This window comes from Mobula hypostoma, chromosome X2, assembly GCF_963921235.1.
Source record: "Mobula hypostoma chromosome X2, sMobHyp1.1, whole genome shotgun sequence".
In the NCBI taxonomy this organism is placed as follows: Eukaryota; Metazoa; Chordata; class Chondrichthyes; order Myliobatiformes; family Myliobatidae; genus Mobula; species Mobula hypostoma.
This window is the reverse complement of record NC_086129.1, coordinates 16677833-16698566: the sequence shown is the minus strand read 5'-3', so window position 1 is coordinate 16698566 and position 20734 is coordinate 16677833. Positions and strand designations below refer to the sequence as shown.

The window sequence follows — 20734 nt, the reverse complement described above, 5'->3', positions numbered from 1 at the left end:
TACATAAAGATTTGGACGTCACAGCTGCCTGTGGCAAAGAATTCCACAGATTCACCACTCTCTGGCTAAAGGAATTCCTCCTCATCTCCATTCTAAAAGGATGTCCCTCTACTCTGAGGCTACATCCTCTAGTCTTCGACTCTCCCACCATCGGAAACATCCTCTCTACATCCATTCTATCAAGTCCTTTCACCATTCGATAGGTTTCAATGAGGTAACCCCTCATTCTTCTGAATTCTACTGAATACAAGCCCAGAGCCATCAAATGCACTTCATATGACAAGCCTTTCAATCCTGGAATCATTTTTGTGAACCTCCTTTGAACCCTCTCCAGCTTTAACACATCTTTTCTAAGATAAAGGGCACAAAATTGCTCACAATACTCCAAGTGAGGCCTCACCAGTGCTTTCTAAAGTCTCAACATTACATCCTTGCTTTTATATTCTAGTCCTCTCAAAATGAATGCTAACATCACATTTGTCTTCCTCACCACAGACTCAACCTGCAAATTAATTTTTTGAGAATCCTGCACAAGAACTCCCACGTTCCTTTGCACCTTAGATTTTTGAATTTTCTCTCCATTTAGAAATCTGTCAACCCTATCATTTCTTCTACCAGAATGCATGAACATACACTTCCTGACACTGCATTCCATCTGCCACTTTTTTGCCCATTCTTCAAATCTATATAAGTCCTTCTGTGCCCTCTCTACTACCTGCCCCTCCACCTATCTTTGTGTCACCTGCAAACTTGCAACAAAGCCATCAATTCCATCATCCAAGTCATTGACATATATTATAAAAAGAATCAGTCACAACACAAACCCCTGTGGAACACCACAAGTCAACCAGAAAAAGACTCCCATTTATTCCCACTCTTTGCCTCCTGCCAATCAGCCACTGCTTTATCCATGCTAGGATCTTAATGTAATACCATGGGCTCGTAACTTGTTAAGCAGCCTCATGTGTGACACCTTGTCAAAGGCCTTCTGAAAATCCAAGTACCCAACATCAACTGATTCTCTATTATATGCCCTCTCTTTGACTTTTATGTTGCCTTTGATTTTTTGTGTTAGCCATGGTTGTATCATTTTGACTTTAGAACAGTTCTTCCTCTCTTTGGGATGTATATATCCTGTGCCTTCCAAATTGCTTCCAGAAATTCCAGCTATTACTCTCTGCCATCATCCCTACCAGTGTTCTTTTCCAATCAATTCTGCCAACTCCTCTCTCATGCCTCTGTAATTCCCTTTACTCCACTGTAATATTGATACATCTGACTTTAGTTTCTCCTTCTCAAATTTCAGGATAAATTCAATCATATTATCATCATTTGCCCCTAAGGGTTCTTTTACCTTAATCAATTCTGGCTCATTGCATAACACCCATTCCAGAACAGCTGATCCTCTAGTGGGCTCAACATGGGCTGCTCTAAGAAGCCAATTTGTAGGAATTCTATAAATTCTCTCACTTGGAGTCCAGTTCCAACCTGATTTTCTCAAGCTACCTACATATTGAAAACACCCATGACTATTGTAACATTGCCCTTTTGGCATGCATTTTCTATCTCCCATTGTAACTTGTAGACCACATGCTTACTAATATTTGGGGGTCTGTATATAACTCACACCAGGGTTTTCTTACCCTTGCAATTCCTTAGCTCAATCCACAATGATTCAACATCTTCCAACCCTATGTCACCTCTTTCTAACGATTCAATTTCATTTTTTACCACTCCCTCTGCCTTCCTGTCTGTCCTTTCAATACAATGTGTATCCTTGGACATTAAAGCTCCCAGCTAAAATCTTCTTTCAGCCATGATCCAGTGATACCTACAACAACATACATGCCAATCTGTAACTGTGCTACAAGTTCATCTGCCTTATCCGAATACTGCACGCATTCAAATATAACACCTTAGTCCTGTATCTGCTCTTTTCAATTTTGTCCACATTTTACATTGCAACTCATCCTGTTGACTGCAATTTTGCCCTATCATCAGTCTTTCTTTGCCAGGAACCTCAGTCTACATTGTTTCTGTCTTGTAAACCAACTAGCTCATTTTCAGCACTATCACTCCAGTTCCTATCCCCCTACCAAATTAGTTTAAACCCTCCCAAATAACTCTAGCTAGCCTGACCACAAGGATATTGGACCGCCTTGGGTTAAGGTGTAAACTATCCCCTTTGTACAGGTCGTACCTTCCCCAGAAGAGAATCCAAACCCCTGCCCCCTGTACCAGTTCCTCAGCCATATATTCACCTGCCAAGTCATTCTATTCTTACCCTCACTGGCATGTGGCTTAGGCATAGATTACTACCCTGGGGGTCCTGTTTCTCAACTTTCTACTTAGCTACATAAAATCTCTCTTCAGGACCTCCTCACCTTGTCTACCTATGTCGTATGTACAAAGACTTCTGGCTGCTCACGCTCACCCTGAGAAAGCTATGGACCCGATCCAAGACATCCCTGATCCTGGCACCAGGGAGGCAACATACCATCCGGGTGTCTGTATCGTGCCCACAGAACCACTTTGTCCAAGAGTTTGTCCAGGAGTGAAACATCAAAACTCCTTGTTTGAGGAGCCTTCAATTTGTCTTAGCTGTTTGTCCTGCATCCTCCTTCTGAGATTGGGTTTGAAGAGATCCAAGCGTGAATGCAAGAGGTGATGCAGGAACAGCAGAGCTGGTGAGTTGTTGGTTGTGGAGTGTGTTGCATTATGATATACAAGGAGGAAATTGGTGAGCTTCTGATTCAGTAGTGTGTTCTGTTGACATTGTTCTTTAGACTCTGGACAAACTTTTTCACCAAGTTACTTGTAGCTGGGTGGTAATATGTCAATAATATGTTGGTGCAGATGTAATATGTCACATTCCATTCATTTTTAAGAATGATTGAAACTGCTCCTCCACAAACTGTGGTCCATTGTCACTGACTAAGTTTTCTGGAACACCAGTCCTTGCAAAAAGGCTTCCCAACACATCAACAGTGTGTGAGACTGTAGTGGAACCTTCTGGCCACTTTGTAGCTGCACCCACTAATACCAAGAAATTGTGCCCGTGAATGGTCCAGGAAAATCCACATGAATCCTCTGCCAGGGCAACGCAGGCCATTCCCTGGGATGGAGAGGCACTGCTCTTGGCATCAACTGGACGTGTTGGCATCCAAATCGGTGCAGGGTAAGCCGCTTGATCTGTTGACCTACCCCGGGCCACCAGACAAAGCTACAAACCAATGCTTTTATCTTAACCATGCTAGATGAGCAGCATCTAGCTCCTCCAACACCTTACCTCTCAGCTTGGATGGTACAACAACTCTCAATCCCCACATAAGGCAACCCCCCATCAAGGGCAAATTCATCCCAGTGCTGGTAAAAATAGGGAAAATGTGATTTCTTTTGCACTTTCTAGCCATTTTGGGTATCCATGTGGAGCTAAGACAGTGTGGGGTCTTTTCTGATTTCCCTTTGAATCATTTCTGCCATAATAGGGAGACTTCTGACTTGCATGAGGGAGAATACATCAAGTGGAGTGTCCTCTTTTATAAATGTTTCCGGTACTTCCTTTTCCAATGGTAGATGGGACAATCCATCATCATTTCCATGATTAGTCAACCTCTTGAATTCAATCTTGTAATTGTGTCCTCCAAGAAACAGAGCCCATCTCTGTATTCGGGCTGCTGCTGTTAGTGGATCGTCCTTCTTTCTGTGAATTGAAAATGGGCACTAGTGGTTGATGATTAGTAACGAGGGTAAACTCTCTCCCATACATGTACTGGTTGAAACGTTTTACAACCCAAACCAGACTCAAAACCACTCTGTCAGTCTGTGTGTAATTTTTCTCTGCAGTGGGAAGGGAACGTGATGCAAAGGCTACGGGGCGTTCACATCTATCACTCATAACATATGACATGACTGCAGCTATACAATAAGGCGAGGCATCACGGACAAGCTTCACTGATGATATGGATCATAATTGCGAATACAGTGTCTGACATCACCATTTCCTTTACCTTTTGGAAAAGCCACCTCACACTGCTTTGTCCATTGCCATTTCTTCCCAATCCCTAGTATTGAGCTCAACGGATGGAGCACAGTAGCCACGTATGGCAGGAACCTTTTATAGTAATTGACAAATCCTAAGAAGGACTGCAACTGTGACACATCCTTTGGCCTTGGGGCATCCACCACTGCTTGAGTTTTCTCAGTACACTTGTGTAATCCTTGTGCATCAATTATGTGACCACAGTAAGGGAAGCTTGGTTTAAAGAATTCATACTTGATGCATTGTGCTCTGAGCCCATAATCTTTTTAACACTGTCTTGAGGTTTTGGAGATGTTCCTTGTCATCCTTACCAGTAACAATGATGTCATCCAGGTAACACTGAGTGCCTGGGCAGTCTTGTAGCACCTGGTCCATAGCTTTCTGCCAGAGTGCAGGTGCAGATGCTCCTCCAAAAACAAGCTTATTATACAGATAAAGCCCTTTGTGAGTGTCTATGGTGAGAAACACTTCCATCTCCATCTGTAGGTAGGCCTCAGCTAAGTCCACTTTGCTGAGTGTTTCCCTCCAGAAAGGTTTGCAAAGATATCCCCTCTCCTGAGCAGAGGTGTATTGATCTACTTTCAGTACTGCATTGATGGTGACCTTAAAATCATCAGAGATTCTGACAGACCCAGTCTTCTTGGCTACTGGGACCTTTGGCATTGCTCACGGGCTCTACTCAACCTTGGAAAGAATTCTTTCAGCCTTCATACTATATAGCTCACTGGTTACTTTATCATGGATGGTATAAGGAACTGGATGGACTTTGTAAAACTTGGGTGTGGCATTTTCATTTAACACTATTTTACCTTTGATATATTTGAGTTTCCCAGTGCCATCCTTGAGCAATGCTGTGGCATCATCCAGTAGCTTTCCTAATTTGCTTTCAGTTGACTCTATTGCAGAGGATGTGGCATGCAAATTTTAGATGGTTCTCCAATCAAGTGGTAGTTGCCTCTGCCAAACAGAAGCCCACAATGCCAGCCCTTCTGTTTTTACCATATACAAGCTCAATGTGTCTTGTTGGTTGTTGTATTTCACTGTTATGGATCTCACTCCTAAAGGAGTTATCTTTTCTCCAGTATAAGTTCTTAGTTGGATATCTGCAGATATCCATTTGGTATCTTTGAAATGATGTTCAAATTCTTTTTGTGGAATGAATGAAACAGACAAACCAGTGTCCAAGTCCATTTGAATTAATTTGCTATTCACTTCTGGTGTAAGCTATATTGCTTGTCTGTTGTTAGTTTTCACATTGTAAATCTTAAGGCTATTCAGTCCTGTGTTACTCTCATCATTATCAGGTTTTTCATCGACAGCATGTGATTAGTGTTCTTTTTAAAACTGCAATTTGGCTTTTTAGCTTTTTCTCTTCCCTGTGGAGAATATTTAGTTTTGTATGCCCAAAATGCTCTTTGTATGTGTCCTACTTTGTTACATGTTCTCCAAGTTTCGCCTGTAAATCTGAATTGGTCTGGTGCACATGAGCCCCTGCCACAATGGTGACACAATTTGTTCGGCCAGGCACACTTCTGTTTAGACATTGCAATTTTCTTCAAGTTCACTTTCATCCCTGACTGCATCTCAATTGCACCTCTGTCTCTGGTTTCCATTGAAACAGCAATTTTGACTGCTCCTTTAAATCTAAGTTATGATTCAGTTAGGAGCTGTTTTTGAATGCTTTCTATGAAGATTCCACAAACTAAATGATCTCTCAGTGCATCATGAAGCCCATCACTGAACTGACAATGCTCAGACAATCTCTTCAATTCTGCCACGTATGCTGAAATAGACTCCCCTTCTTTTTGATTCCACTTATGAAACCTAAAGCATCCTGCAGTCGACAATGGCTTTGGTTTTAAGCGTTCCTGCATCACTTTTACAATAGCAGCAAAGCTCATTTCTGATTATTTGGTTGAAGCAGCCTTTGAACCTAATGAACTCAGCAAAATTGGCACTCACTTATCATCAGCTATTTCATTTGCTTCAAAATATTCCAATAGCTCAGTGTACATGAGCCAATTACCCGTTGTGTAATCAAACTCATCAACCTTTCCAATGTTGCCAGCCATTTCTGAATTTTTTTTAAATGATTATTATCTCTCGGTACTCACTCTTTATGAGCCCATGAATTCTTCTGTTTATGGCCTTTTTTTTATTAACTCGGCGACTCTGCACATGCTGGGCTGTTTCATTTAAATTTGAATGTTCTCGCAGCGTTGTTTTTAGTTCAAACATCTCACTCCACTTTAACAGGGCGGTGGCCATCTCAGGTTTGTTTTAAAAATACCTCGTCACCAATGTTGCTTTGTAACCTCAAAAGATTAAATTAATTCAAATGAGACATGGAAGGCCAGGAATACGGGTGTAGTTTGAGTTTACTTTAAATGTGGCATGTGGTATCATGATAGTGTGATGATGCAAGCAATTAATGTATTTTTACATATAACCCATAATTAATTATTTAAACAAACAGGAGTGCTTAATCAAACTATATATAAGATCACTTAAATATTATTGAAATGTTGAATACACAACAAGGGCTATGTGGAACTGAGTGCAGGAAGGAAATTAGCATCAAAGTTCATGAAATGTTCTAGTAGTTCAGGTCTTGAGAAGGCAGAGACAAAGAAGTGAGAGAGGTGACAAGAAAGGGACTGAAACAAAGAAGACTTGAAATATTCCAGAAAGGGGCTGGAATATTCAGACCAAAGAAAAAAGCCAAACAATGCAACAAAAACAGAAAATGTTGGAGACACTCAGCTGGCTGAGCAACATAAGGGTCATGGACCAAAAACATTAACTCCGTGTTTCTCTCTCCATAGATGTGATTTGTCCTGCTGCCTCTCATGTATGTTCTGTTCTCATTATCATGGGCATCAGACCTGTTCCCATTATAACAAATTTTACTTGAAGCCAGTTGACAAATTGGTCAACTATCATGGAAATAAGATGGTTAGGACTTAGAAACTAATGGATCGCCTAGGGTATTCTAGCCAGGGGTTCCCAACCAGGGGTTAACGGGTCCCTCAATTAATGGCGTAAAAGAGGTTGGGAACCTCTGCTCTATTCTAGGTCATGGGGAGAAAAACTATCAAGTGATGATGGGATAGAGTAAGTTCCTGAGGGGCAAGAACAGGCTGAAACAAAGAGTCTAACTGTGCAATCATCCTTCCACACAGGTCTCGACTGCAGTCACTGATGGCAAACTTCAAAGGGCATGCTCTTCCTGGCAGCTTCTTCCTGCTCTTTGGCTTGTGGTGGTCAGTGAAGTATCCACTCAAGTTCTTAGCAAAAAATGGCAAGTCCTCCAGGCTGTTCTTTGACCGAGTGGAACTCATTGAGGGGGTGGTGAAGACCATTTTCTCATTTGTGGGTGAGTATTCCGAGTCCTTGTGATATTTACCTGCTGCCCGAAGGAGTGTCTAATGCAAAAGTGAGGAGATTGGCATTAATTAAACAATAGAGCAACTTTCAACCCTTGTCACAGTGAGCAAGCTAAATTGACAAGCACACCCAATGACATGAGCACACAAGCATTGTAGACACCACCACCGTAATGACGTACACGTACACTGCCTTGGGATTCAGATGCCTGTTCCCCATTACTCAATGGGTTCCATTGAATACAATCATGACCTTTTATTGTGATCAGAAGCAAACACAGAAGCGTAACTTTATCAGGAAACACTTGCATACAAACCTCCGAGGGAACAGCAGCCCATGGTTGGAGAATCTGCCTTACCTGGCTGGTAACTACCTGAATCTGCAGAGACATCATTCCATGGAAAGGTCAAAATGGGCCTGTGAGTTCCTGGGAGCTCCATGGGGATGGAATCTTTTTACATATTGTTCCACTGCTCCCTGGGACCTAGGTGCCTCCAAAATGCACTCTCAAGCTCCCATTTCAAAAGATGCTGCCAGTGGGGACACCACGGAAACACCCAAAGAACGAAATTTACTGGTGCTAGTTTTTAGAGCGACTGTGTAGTGAATGTGGTGACTGAGAAATCACCTTCAAAGATATCTTTAGCAGGTTGTACATTTGTCTTTGACAGGCTCTTAAAATGATTCCTGGGATGGCAGGACTTTCATATGAAGAAAGACTGGATGAACTGGGCTTGTACTCGTTGGAATTTAGAAGATTGAGGGGGGATCTGATTGAAACATATAAAATCCTAAAGGGATTGGACAGGCTAGATGCAGGAAGATTGTTCCCGATGGTGGGGAAGTCCAGAACGAGGGGTCACAGTTTGAGGATAGAGGGGAAGCCTTTTAGGACCGAGATTAGGAAAAACTTCTTCACACAGAGAGTGGTGAATCTGTGGAATTCTCTGCCACAGGAAACAGTTGAGGCCAGTTCATTGGCTATATTTAAGAGGGAGTTAGATATGGCCCTTGTGGCTACGGGGGATCAGAGGGTATGGAGGGAAGGCAGGTGCAGGGTTCTGAGTTGGATGATCAGCCATGATCATAATAAATGGCGGTGCAGGCTCGAAGGGCCGAATGGCCTACTCCTGCACCTATTTTCTATGTTTTCTATGTTTTCTATGATACATTCAGGTTCAGATTCAGATTAATTTTATTTATCACATGTACATTGAAACATTAGGGACCCCCTTCACCCAGGGCATGCCCTTTTCTCATTGCTACCATTACGGAGGAGGTACAGAAGCCTGAAGGCACACACTCAACGATTCAGGAACAGCTTCTTCCCCTCTGCCATCCGATTCTGAATGGACATTGAACCCATGAACACTACCTCAATACTTTTTTTGCACTCTTTATATTATTTATTTATTGAGACACAGAGCAGAATAGGCCCTTTGAGCCACCCTGCCAACAATCCCCCAATTTAATATAAGCCTAATCACAGGACAATTTACAATGACCAATTAACCTACCAATCCGTAGGCCTTTGGAGCGTGCGAGGAAACCCATGTGGCCATGGGGAGAAGGTACAAACTCCTTAAGGGGAACCAGGGTTGCTTGTACTGTGAAGCGTTGTGCTAACCACTATGCTACCATGCCACCTCTTTATTTTTTTCCTTCTGCAGCCTCTCCAAAGCCTCAACATCCTTCCTATAGTGGGGCAACCAGAACTGAATGCAATACTCCAGATGTGGCCTAACTGGAATTTTATAAAGTTGAAGCACAGCCTCCTGACTTTTGAATTCAATGCCTTGACTAATAAAAACAAGTATTCCATAAGCCTTCTTAACCACCTTATTGACCTGTGTAGCCACTTTCAAGGAGCTATAAACTTGGATCACAAGAGCTCACTGCTGTATTTTTATATATATACAGTCCTTATCTACAAGGGGATTGGTTCCAAGACCCCCCGCGGATACCAAAAAATGCGGATGCTCAAGTCCCTTATTTAACTTGTCTCAGTGCGAGTGGACTTTAGGACCCAGGGCAGCACAGAATCCGCCACCCTCAGTGTTTCTGTTCTGTTGTCTTATAATACCTAATACAATGTAAAATGTAAATGCTATGTAAATAGTTGTTATACTGTATTGTTTAGGGAATAATGACAAGGAAAAAAGTCTGTACATGTTCAGTACAGACGCAACCATCGTAGCTCTTCTGGGAACGCTGATCCTGATTCTCCTGTGATCTTTAAAATCTTGAGGCTGTAGCGCTTTACATGGCCAGCCAGCCATCCCTAGCACTAACACTTCCACGAATTTCAGCTTCTTTCGGCTTCATTGTACAAATGCTTGATTTGTTCTTACCAACTTTACGGCTCACTTCGGAATGTGACATGCCAAAAGATCTAATATTTCTAATTTCTCGGCGAGAGATAGCACTTTATGCTCCTTCTTAGCCTTTGAGGAATTGCTTTGACCACGTAATTACTTTTTAGGAGCCATTTTTTCACAGAAGCAAAGTAGCAACGAACAAGACGCGAGATGACCAATGCTCGAATAACAAGAGCTGGAGAGAGAACTTCCGGGTTTTCCCGATTCGCGCATGCGGAACTCGCAGATAAGGAGGGCCGACTGTACTTCTTACTGTAATTTATAGTATTTATTATTATGTATTGCAATGTACCACTGCTGCATAACAACAAATTTCACGACATATGCCAGCGATGTTAAATCTGATTCTCATTCATTTGCATTAACAACCTAAAGATGTGCTGGGGGCAGCCCACAAGTGTCACCACACATTCCGGCACCGACATAGCATGTTCAGCAGAATAACACAGAACATTACAAAACAGAAGACAACAGGCAACAAAAGAACAACAGCAAAACAAACCCGTTCCTCCATATTAGCCAGCTAGCCATCCATGCACACAGCCCAGGACAGGCTGTCTCCAGCCTCCAGCAGACATGTGGATTTGCAGGCATTGGGCTTCGACTTCCCCAGTGGACTCGCAGACTTGGGACTCTGTCCACCTTCGGCTTCTACTTCCAGGATTCTGATTGACCTTCAGGCTTCGTTCTTGTATTAACACAGGACTTGCCAATGATGTTGAATGAGGATCTCGAACTCCAGACCTTAAATGCCAGACTCTGTTGACACTAGGCCTCAAACACCAGATTCTCCGATGACCAGGTCCCTGAACTCTAGGCCTCAAACACCGCATTCTTCAATGGCCGGGACCTTGAACTCTCGTCTCACAGTTTGCATACTGGGGGGGGGGGGGGGGTTGTCAATGTTGCTCAGGCCTTTGATCCCAGAATCTGCCGATGACTCATTGACCTGGAGTGGATACCTGTCCTTGTTCTCACTGGTCTGCCAGCCTGACATCCAACCATGAATGGCCTTCATCCCAAGTTCATGTCTTTGGCCTTCAAGCATGGAATGCAGAGGGTATAGTGGAGGACTAGACTCTGGCTTGTCCTTTAACTCACCCACATCCCTATCCCTAAACCCTAAACCCTAATCTGACCTCTCACTCCCCTCTCTGACCACAAAACCATCCCTATGTATTAAAAAAAATTAAAAGACAACGAGTTCCAAACCATGACCTTGAAGAAGACTGTAGCTTGGTGCCATCTTGACCGGAAAACATTCCAATGGTATGCAGACACTTGGACCTGCTTTTTCAGAAAATCAGATGGCTGGCAGCTGGGGCCTTCACTGTACAAGGGAACGTCAAATACCAGTGTTACAAAGGGTTGCTGTTGTAACATTTGGACACAATCACATTCCACTGCAGGTTGGAATGAAAAAACTTCTATAGCTGTACCATGGAGAGCTTTCTGACAGGCTGCATCACTGTCTGGTATGGAGGAGGCTTCTGCACAGGACCGAAAGAAGCTGCAGAAGGTTGTAAATCTAGTCAGCTCCATCTTGGGCACTAGCCTACAAAGTACCCAGGACATCTTTAGGGAGTGGTGTCTCAGAAAGGCAGCATCCATTATTGAGGATCTCCAGCACCCAGGGCATGCCCTTTTCTCACCGTTACCATCAGGTAGGAGATACAGAAGCCTGAAGGCACACACTCAGTGATTCAGGAACAGCTTCTTCCCCTCTGCCATCCAATTCCTGAATGGACATTGAAGCTTTGGACACTACCTCACTTTTTTTAATATACAGTATTTCTGTTTTTGCGCATATTTTAAAATCTATTAAATATACGTAATTGATTTACTTGTTTATTTATTATGTTTTAATTTAGTTATTATTCTTTTTTTCTCTCTGCTAGATTATGTATTGCATTGAACTGCTGCTAAGTTAACAAATTTCACGTCACATGCCGGTGATAATAAACCTGACTCTGATTCTGATTTCAAAATTTGTTCCTCATTCTTTTCTGATTCAGTAACAAGACGTGCTCATAAAGAAGAGAGACACCGTACACATCTTAAAGGCTATAAGATCTATTTTATTAGAATCACATATAAACTGCTCATTAACCGTTTCACTAAAATAAAGAAGGACAGAATAGTTATTGACCACGCAGCTGTATACAAAGCCAGCGAGAACCCCAGGTATCTGACAGCCTCTTCTATAGCCTTTCTCTCTCATGTCAGTCTGTCTCTTAGCACTGGTCACAACCCCAGCCTAAGGCAAGATTCTAGTTTGCACAAAAGGTTTATAGCCTTCAAAACCTCTACCTTAGTACTTTTTCATCCTTCATGGTACTAGGCTCTTATCTCTCATGGCCTTTAGGCCTCAACATAACTTAAAGACAGAGTCTTAAAGAAAGGGGCTTCCCTTCCTCCACTATCAACTCTGCTCTCAAATGCATCTCCCCCATTTCACGCACATCTGTTCTCAGTCCATCCTCCTGCCACCCCACTAGGAATAGGGTTCCCCTGGTCCTCACCTACCACCCCACCAGCCTCCGGGTCCAACATATTATTCTCCGTAACTTCTGCCACCTCCAACAGGATCCCACCACTAAGCACATCTTTCCTCCCCGCCTCTCTCTGTATTCCGCAGGGATCGCTCCCTACGCAACTCCCTTGTCCATTCGTTCCCCCCCCCATCCCTCCCCACTGATCTCCCTCTGGCACTTATCCGTGTAAGCGGAACAACGGCTACACATGCCCTTACACTTCCTCCCTTACCACCATTCAGGGCCTCAAACAGTCCTTCCAGGTGAGGCGACACTTCACCTGTGAGTCGGCTGGGGTGATATACTGCGTCCGGTGCTCCCAATGTGGCCTTTTATATATTGGCAAGACCCGACGCAGACTGGGAGATCATTTCGCTGAACACCTACGCTCTGTCTGCCAGAGAAAGCAGGATCTCCCAGTGGCCACACATTTTAATTCCACATCCCATTCCCATTCTGACATGTCTATCCACGGCCTCCTCTACTGTAAAGATGAAGCCACACTCAGGTTGGAGGAACAACACCTTATATTCCGTCTGGGTAGCCTCCAACCTGATGGCATGAACATTAACTTCTCCAACTTCCGCTAATGCCCCACCTCCCCCTCATACCCCATCCGTTATTTATATACACACATTCTTTCTCTCTCTCTCCTTTTTCTCCCTCTGTCCCTCTTACTATACCCCTTGCCCATCCTCTGGGCTTCCCCCCTCCCCCTTTTTTTTCTTTCTTTCTCCCTGGGCCTCCTGTCCCATGATCCTCTCATATCCCTTTTGCCAATCACCTGTCCAGCTCTTGGCTCTATCCCTCCCCCTCCTGTCTTCTCCTATCATTTCGGGTCTCCCCCTCCCCCTCCCACTTTCAAATCTCTTACTAGCTCTTCTTTCAGTTAGTCCTGACGAAGGGTCTCGGCCCGAAACGTCGACTGTATCTCTTCCTAGAGATGCTGCCTGGCCTGCTGCGTTCACCAGCAACTTTGATGTGTGTTGCTTAAAGACAGAGTCAGCATGTTTTGCAGAAAAATGCATTATCTACTGAGCAGTACTCCTGTACGTCCTCAAAACATTCTCTCATTCCAAGCTTACACCACTTTGTCTGAAAAACACACTTCGTTCTCTCTTTACACAGACGAAAGCCCCATTTTTCATTGTGCTGAAGTCCACAATGCTAAGTAATGTCACACATACTCTCACATATTGACCACACTAACATGGCAGAGGTAGACACAGAACCCGGCACATTGACCACTTCTCAGGCAGTTGCTTGTTACTTGCTGCCAATCCCGTTTTGTGTGTGTGATACTGCAAATGGGGCCAATGTGGGAGCCACAGACTCTTCCACTGATAGTGGCTGATGGGGATGGTGGGTGGCGAGTTTGTACGTTGGCATGACCGCGGTTTCTGTGTGTGCCTAATGCATGGTGGCAAGATTCTCAGTGCCACCCCAAGCATTCCCTCTTCAGTCCCAGTAATAATGGACCAGACTTTCCCAGAATCAGTGGGATATTACCTTCATTCAAGAGACTTTCAGCCCATATGTTTCGCTTACCTCATCTCACAACTGACGTTGGAATAGAGTGTCTGTTTTGGCAGTCTAAGAGTCTACACAAATGGAATGGTCTTCCCAACATATCCAGCTGGTCTTATTTCAGTGCCTTAAGATGTCCACTGTAAGCAGTCCAGATCTCAGACACATACAGGGGGGTAGACCATAAACTTTGTGCGAGGTCTGTGGTCTTAATCTTTGAACATCCTTTTCCACAATCAATTACAGATATGCTTACATTGGAGAGGGTTCAAAGGAGGTTCACAATAATGATTACAAGATTGAAAGGAGTTTGAAGGCTCTGGGCCTGTTCTCACTGGAATTCTGAAGAGTGAGAGGGCATCTCATTGAAACCTACCGAATGGTGAAAGGCCTAGATATAGTAGATGTGGAGAGGATGTTTCCTAAGGTGGGGGGGTCTAAGGCTGGAGGACACAGCCTCAGAATAGAGGGACATCCATTTAGAACAGAGCTGAGGAGGAATTTCTTTAGCCAGAGAGTAGTAAATCTGTGGAATTTATTGTCACAGGTGGCTGTGGAGGCCAAGTCAGTGGGTATATTTAAGGCAGAGGTTGATAGATTGTTGATTGGACAGGGTATAAAGGGATATGGGGAGAAGGCAGGAGAATGGGGCTGAGAGGGAAATGAATCAGCCATGATGAAATGGTGGAGCAGACTCGATGGGCCAAGTGGCCTAATTCTGCTCCTATGCCTTATGGTCTTATGCTGCTGTATTGAAGGTGGCAGTGAATTTCAGCAACAATATTTATAAGAGGAGGCACTTCACATAGGGAAAGTGGTTTCCAATTGTCAGAGTTTTACCATGACTTTTTATTGTGAGAGGGTAGTTTGTTGCTGCTGGGGTATGTTGGTAGAGAAGACACGGTTTTGTGGACATTGCATATAAGACCCACTTTCCAATGCGCTTCAGTGAACATGTCGACAATGGTGTGGAGTTTAGTTGGTGAGTACCAGCACCATCTGCATACTGCAGCTCAGTGGCGGAGGCTTTGGTTGAGCTTTATCTGAGAGTATTATTCCTGTCTGTTGAATCATTTTCTGTTGGTTCTGACAATTAGCTCCATTGTGGGAGGTGCAACATGACAGCATGAAAGATTTAGATTTAGCGTTAGGGAACTACAGCACGGTAACAGGCTCTTCTGGCTCAATGAGCCTGTGCTGCCCAATTACACCCAATTAACCTACTAATCCATACATCTTTGGAATGTGGGAGGAAACCAGAGCACTTGGAGGAAATCCACACGGTCAATGGGAAGAATATACAAACTCCTTACAGACAGCAGTGGGAATTGAACCCGGGTCGCTGGTTCTGTGACAGTGTTATGCTACCGTGCTACCCTGAGAAAAATGTTGCATTTTTAACAGCAGTCTTCACTGAGCTTGGCTCTGTTAGTTAATGTCTTGGCTAACCATAGTAAACCATGCTAATATGGTGAACACATACAACTCCTTGAGGTCAGTCCTGAGGGGCCGACATCTCCCAGCTCTCGTAACTGGGGGAAATCAGGAGTGCTCTTTCATTCAATTAAAACTATGTTCCATGTTTGCTGGAAAGTTTATCTTTGCCCTTTTCACTTGTGCCCTCTCCAGGAATTCTAGCTGAGCAGTTTGTCCCGGATGGGCCCCATCTGCACCTGCTGAGCCAGGACCGACAATCCTGGGTCAAGCTAATGAACTGGCAGCACAGCACCATGTACCTGTTCTTTGGCATCTCCGGGATTGTTGATATCCTCACATACTCCTCAGTCAGGATCCCAGTGGGCGTTGACCGCCTGATGCTGTCGCTAGCAGTGTTCATGGAAGGTGAGTGTGTTTGTGCTTCAGCGTGACACCTCCTCAAAATAATTGTTTGTGACACTCTAATTTTCAGGAACCGGATGACAAAGCCAGTATTGATTCAGCAGCCTGTTGTATGCAAATAATGCTAACACCACATGGCAAATACAGGTAGCAAAATAAAATCTACGAGTTATTGGGACATACCAAGCCTTCAAGACAACCCTTTCTGCAGACTGTTATAGAATGTAGAACACAGCACACAGGTGACCTACTCCATGGTCAATCTCCCCTAAATCTTAATCCACTCACATTAAAAGGATGTCCTCCAGTATTGGCCAATACCCTCGGCCATGAGACAGATGAACTCATCCAAACACACCGCCCACTATTTCCCCGATGGAGCGTCTTTTTCAGTTCAGAAGTCCTTGTTTTTACCAGATCTCAGTGTGTGGGGAACAGTTATGAAAGATGTTATGGACGAAATGGGAGGTGAGGAACTCGGTAAAATCACTGTCACTAAAGAGATAGTGATGAGCAAACTAGAGGGCCTGAAGGTAGATACATTCCTGGTTCTGATGGGATGCATCCCAGGGTGCTGAAGGAATTGGCGGAGGTTATAGTAGACACGTTGGTAATCATTTATCAAAACTCTCTAGACTCTGTGCAGGTCCCAGCCGATTGGAAAACAGCATATGTCACGTCACTTTTTAAAAAAGGATGTAGGCAAAAGACAGGCAACTATAGGCCAGTTAGCTTAACATCTGTAGTCCGGAAAATGCTTGAAGAAGTCATTAAGGAAAAAATAGTGAAACATTAGAAAGAAATGGTTCCATTAGACAGATGCAGCATGGATTCAGAAAGGCCAGGTCCGGTTTGACAAACTTACTGGAGTTCTTCGAGGACATAATGAGTGCAGTGGATAGAGGGGAACAGGTGGATGTCGTATACTTGGATTTCCAGAAGGCGTTTGATAAAGTGCCCCACAAGAGACTTAAAAATAAGATGAGGATGCATAGAGTCGGAGGAAGTGTATTGGCATGGATAGTGGATTGGTTAACCAACAGAAGGCAGAGAGTTGGTATAAATGGGTGTTTCTCCAGTTGGCAGTCTGTGATGAGTGGGGTGCCGCAGGGGTCGGTGCTGGGCCTGCAGCTGTTTACCATTTACATTGATGATTTGGAAGAGGGGACTGAGTGTAGCGTAGCAAAATTTGCTGATGATACTAAACTGAGTGGAAAAGCAAATTGTACTGAGGATGTGGAGAGACTGCAGAGGGATATAGATAGGTTAGGTGAGTGGGCCAAGATCTGGCAGATGGAATACAATGTTGGTAAATGCGAGATCATCCACTTTGGAAAGAATACTAGAAGAGCAGATTATTATTTAAATAGTGAAATATTGCAGCATGCTGTTGTGCAGAGGGACTTGGGAGTGCTTGTTCATGAATCGCAAAAGGTTGGCTTGCAGGTACAACAGGTTATTAAGAAGGCAAACGGAATGTGGGCCTTCATTGCTAGAGGGATTGAATTCAAGAGCAGGGAGGTCATGCTGTAACTACACAGGGTACTGGTGAGGCCGCACCTGGAGTACTGTGTGCAGTTCTGGTCTCCATACTTGAGGAAGAATATACCCTTATTTACAAAAGATAGGATGGCATATTTAATTGCTCCGTTAAAGATCTTGGTCCCTTGGGGAAACTAACGAATAGGTATACTATATTCATTTTGAATCCCATGGAGCATGTAGAAACCTTCCAATACCCAGGCGGTTCTTCTTTTTCTTTCTTTCTTTTCTTCTTAGGTAGGACTACATATGGGGGGGGGGAGGGTTAAGGGGAGGGGGGAGGGTAGATATTATCTTTCTGTATTCATTTTGAAAATTTAATAAAAATTATATTTTTAAAAAAACCTTACAACTCCTCCCTTGGAGGGTCAGACACCCTGAGCCAATAGGCTGGTCCTGGACTTATTTCATAATTTACTGGCATAACTTACATATTACTATTTAACTATTTATGGTTCTATTACTATTTATTATTTATGGTGCAACTGTAACAAAAACCAATTTCCCCCGGGATCAATAAAGTATGACTATGACCATGACTATGACTAACAAAGGCCAACACACCATACAGCTTCCTAACCTCCCTATTAACTTGCACAGCAACTTAGAGGAACCTATGGAGCTGGACGGTAAGATCCCTCTATTCCTCCATATTGTTAAGGATCCTATTATTACCCATAAGACCATAGGATATAGGAACAGAGTTAGGACATTTGGCCCACTGAGTCTGCTCTGCTATTTCTTCATAGCATGACCCAGGATTGTCTTTCCTGCCTTCTCCTCATAACTTTTGACACCCTTATTAATCAAGAACCTATCAACCTGCACTTTAAATATAACCAATTACTTGGCCTCCCACAGTCCTCTGTGGCAATGAATTCCACAAATTCACCATCCTCTGGCTAACGAAATTCCTCCTCATCTTTGTTCTAAATGGATGTCCCTCTATCCTATAAGCCTTCAAATTTGACCTTCCAAAGTGTATCACATCACACTTTTCTGGAGGAGACTTAATGGGCCAAATGGCTTAATTCTGCTCCTGTGCCTTATGGTCTTAAACTCCATCTGCCACTTTTCATCCCAGCTCTGCATCCAATCAATGTGAAGATTCAAGACTCAAGATTGTTTAGTGGCACTTTCTGTACACAAGTTCAAAGGAGAATGAAATAATTGTTACTCTGTATCCAATGCAGCACAAAAAAATATAATGAGAAAAAGAACACCATAATTAAAGGTCACCGTCCTGCCCCAGGGACTCAACTATCCTAATGTTTTTCAAAAGTTCCAGCACATTCTCTTTCTTAATGTCACCATGTTCTAACATATCAACTTGTTCTATCCTGTTCTCACATTTGTCAAGGTCCTTCTCACTCATGAGTACTGAAGCAAAGTATTCATTAAGGGTTTCTCCTACCTCCTCTAACTCCAGGCACATATTTCCTATTTTATCCCTGATCAGCCCTACTCTCAGTCTAGTCATTCTCCTATTCTTCACTTACGTTTCATCTTATCCCTATGGTCACCCTCTGTGAGACATCCCACTTCCCCACCATCTGCAGATTTACAACTTCTTTTGTCTTCCCATCAATGCAATCTGACCTGTTGACTGTTTCCAGCATTTTCGTTGCTCTCCTATCTAATCCTTTAAGCATCTACAACACTTCAATTAAACTGTCCCTTATCCTTCTTTACTCAATGTAATCATGGGACACCAATGTCAAGATTAACATTTTAACTCCAGTATCTTTTGACATTAATGGTGAATTGCATTACAGAAATGCATGCAGTTCACCACCAGGGCCATTGCAGGTTTCGACCCAAAACATCGACAATTCCTTTCCTCCTTCAGGTGCTCGATTCACTGAGTTCCTCCAGCAGATTGCTTCAGATACCAGTATCTGCAGTCTCTTGAGTCTCCACCTGACATTTATCTTTATCTCAATTAGTTTGCCAATTATTTTATTTTCTTCTTTGGAGATGCAGTGCAGAACAGGCTCTTCCAGCCCAATGAGCTGCACTGCGCAGCACCCCAGCACCCCACACGAGCCTAATCACAGGACAATTTACAATAACCACTGAACCTACCAACCGGTACATCTTTGGGCTGTGGGAGGAAACCGGAGTGCCCAGAGAAAACTCACGTGGTTCATGGGGAGAACGTATAAACTCCTTGCAGACAGCGCTGTAATTGAACTCTGAACTCCAGCTGTAATAGTGACGCGCTAACCACTGCACCACCGTGGCACCCCAATATACACGTATACATATACTGCATTGATTAATCCTATAGATTTGCTCAGCATTAATTATATCTCCAAATAAGTGTGATCCATAAACTTTGAGATGGATTTCTGATTCCTGTGTCCAAATCTTCCTCATTTATTGAGGGAAAGCAGTGGTCCAGGCACTGATTCATACAGAACGTGATTTGTACTCAGTAATGTGAAGGCTATTCTCACTCTCTTTGTCTGTCCTATACCCTGACTGACCTCTTTGGGTCTTCAATACAACATCCCTCTGGAGAAACTCCACTTCCTTTAAATCTCCCCTGCCCCCAGTTCGGGCCAAATTTGGCCCTGCCAGCAACTGCGCTTCTGCATGCGATGAACAGCTTGTACTTCAGACAAGAGCAATGAGACACATGTGTCACTGCACATTTATCTTTCCTGCAGGTTTCCTGTTTTACTTCCACGTTCATAACCGGCCTCCCCTGGACATGCACATCCACTCACTTATGCTGACCGCCGTGTTTGGAGGTTCTTTTATCATAATGATGGAGGTTTTCCTGCGAGATAACATTGTGCTCGAGCTGTTCAGGACCAGCCTGGCAATCCTGCAGGGAACTTGGTTCTGGCAGGTGAGCAGATCTGTGGTGCCAGTGATTCTGTGCCCTTAGTGAACATTCATGCCACAGCCCAGGAACAAGGGGAGCTTAACGGGTGCTCGCTGTGAGTTTAGCTTAATGGGGATCTCTCCGTGAGGTGGTGACTGAGCGAATTTAGTTTAATTGTGGTGGGGGGGTGTCATTGAATGGGTTTAGTTTAATGAGGGATCAATGAGTGAGTTTAATGGACAGCCTGTGAATGTGAGTTTACTTTAACAGGAATCACTGAGAGAGTTCAGTTTAACAGGGATCACTGTGAGTTTAGATTAGTAGGCAGCCACTGTGAGTGAGTGCACTATAACTGACAGGCCGTGGATGAGAGCTTAGCGGGTGCACTCTAGCTAGTACAGAGGTTTTGCTTCACTTTCAGGGTCTGAATGGAGCTGAACACCTGATCTTTTTTTGACGGAGAACGATCTCGTCTCTTTCAGATCGGCTTTGTACTCTACCCTCCCAATGGCGGGCCCGAGTGGAATTTAAATGACCATGGGAACTTGATGTTCATCACACTGTGTTTCTGCTGGCATTTTGCAGTCGCCATTTCTATTGTCGCAATTAGCTACACCCTGATATACGGGTGAGTTCTTTCTACTCTGTGTGG

General features: G+C 43.7%; 1 protein-coding gene across 1 annotated transcript in view; it reads left to right on the top strand.

Moving 5' to 3' along the window:
• The window catches only part of tmem45b (transmembrane protein 45B), a 37492-nt gene that overhangs the window by 8061 nt on the left and 8697 nt on the right, over window positions 1–20734 (top strand). The window contains exons 2-5 of the mRNA XM_063038347.1: window positions 7225–7418; window positions 15498–15710; window positions 19922–20106; window positions 20565–20710. Coding sequence (XP_062894417.1) covers window positions 7244–7418; window positions 15498–15710; window positions 19922–20106; window positions 20565–20710 — 719 coding nt within the window. The 5' untranslated portion in view covers window positions 7225–7243. The remainder of the gene's footprint in view (window positions 1–7224; window positions 7419–15497; window positions 15711–19921; window positions 20107–20564; window positions 20711–20734) is intronic.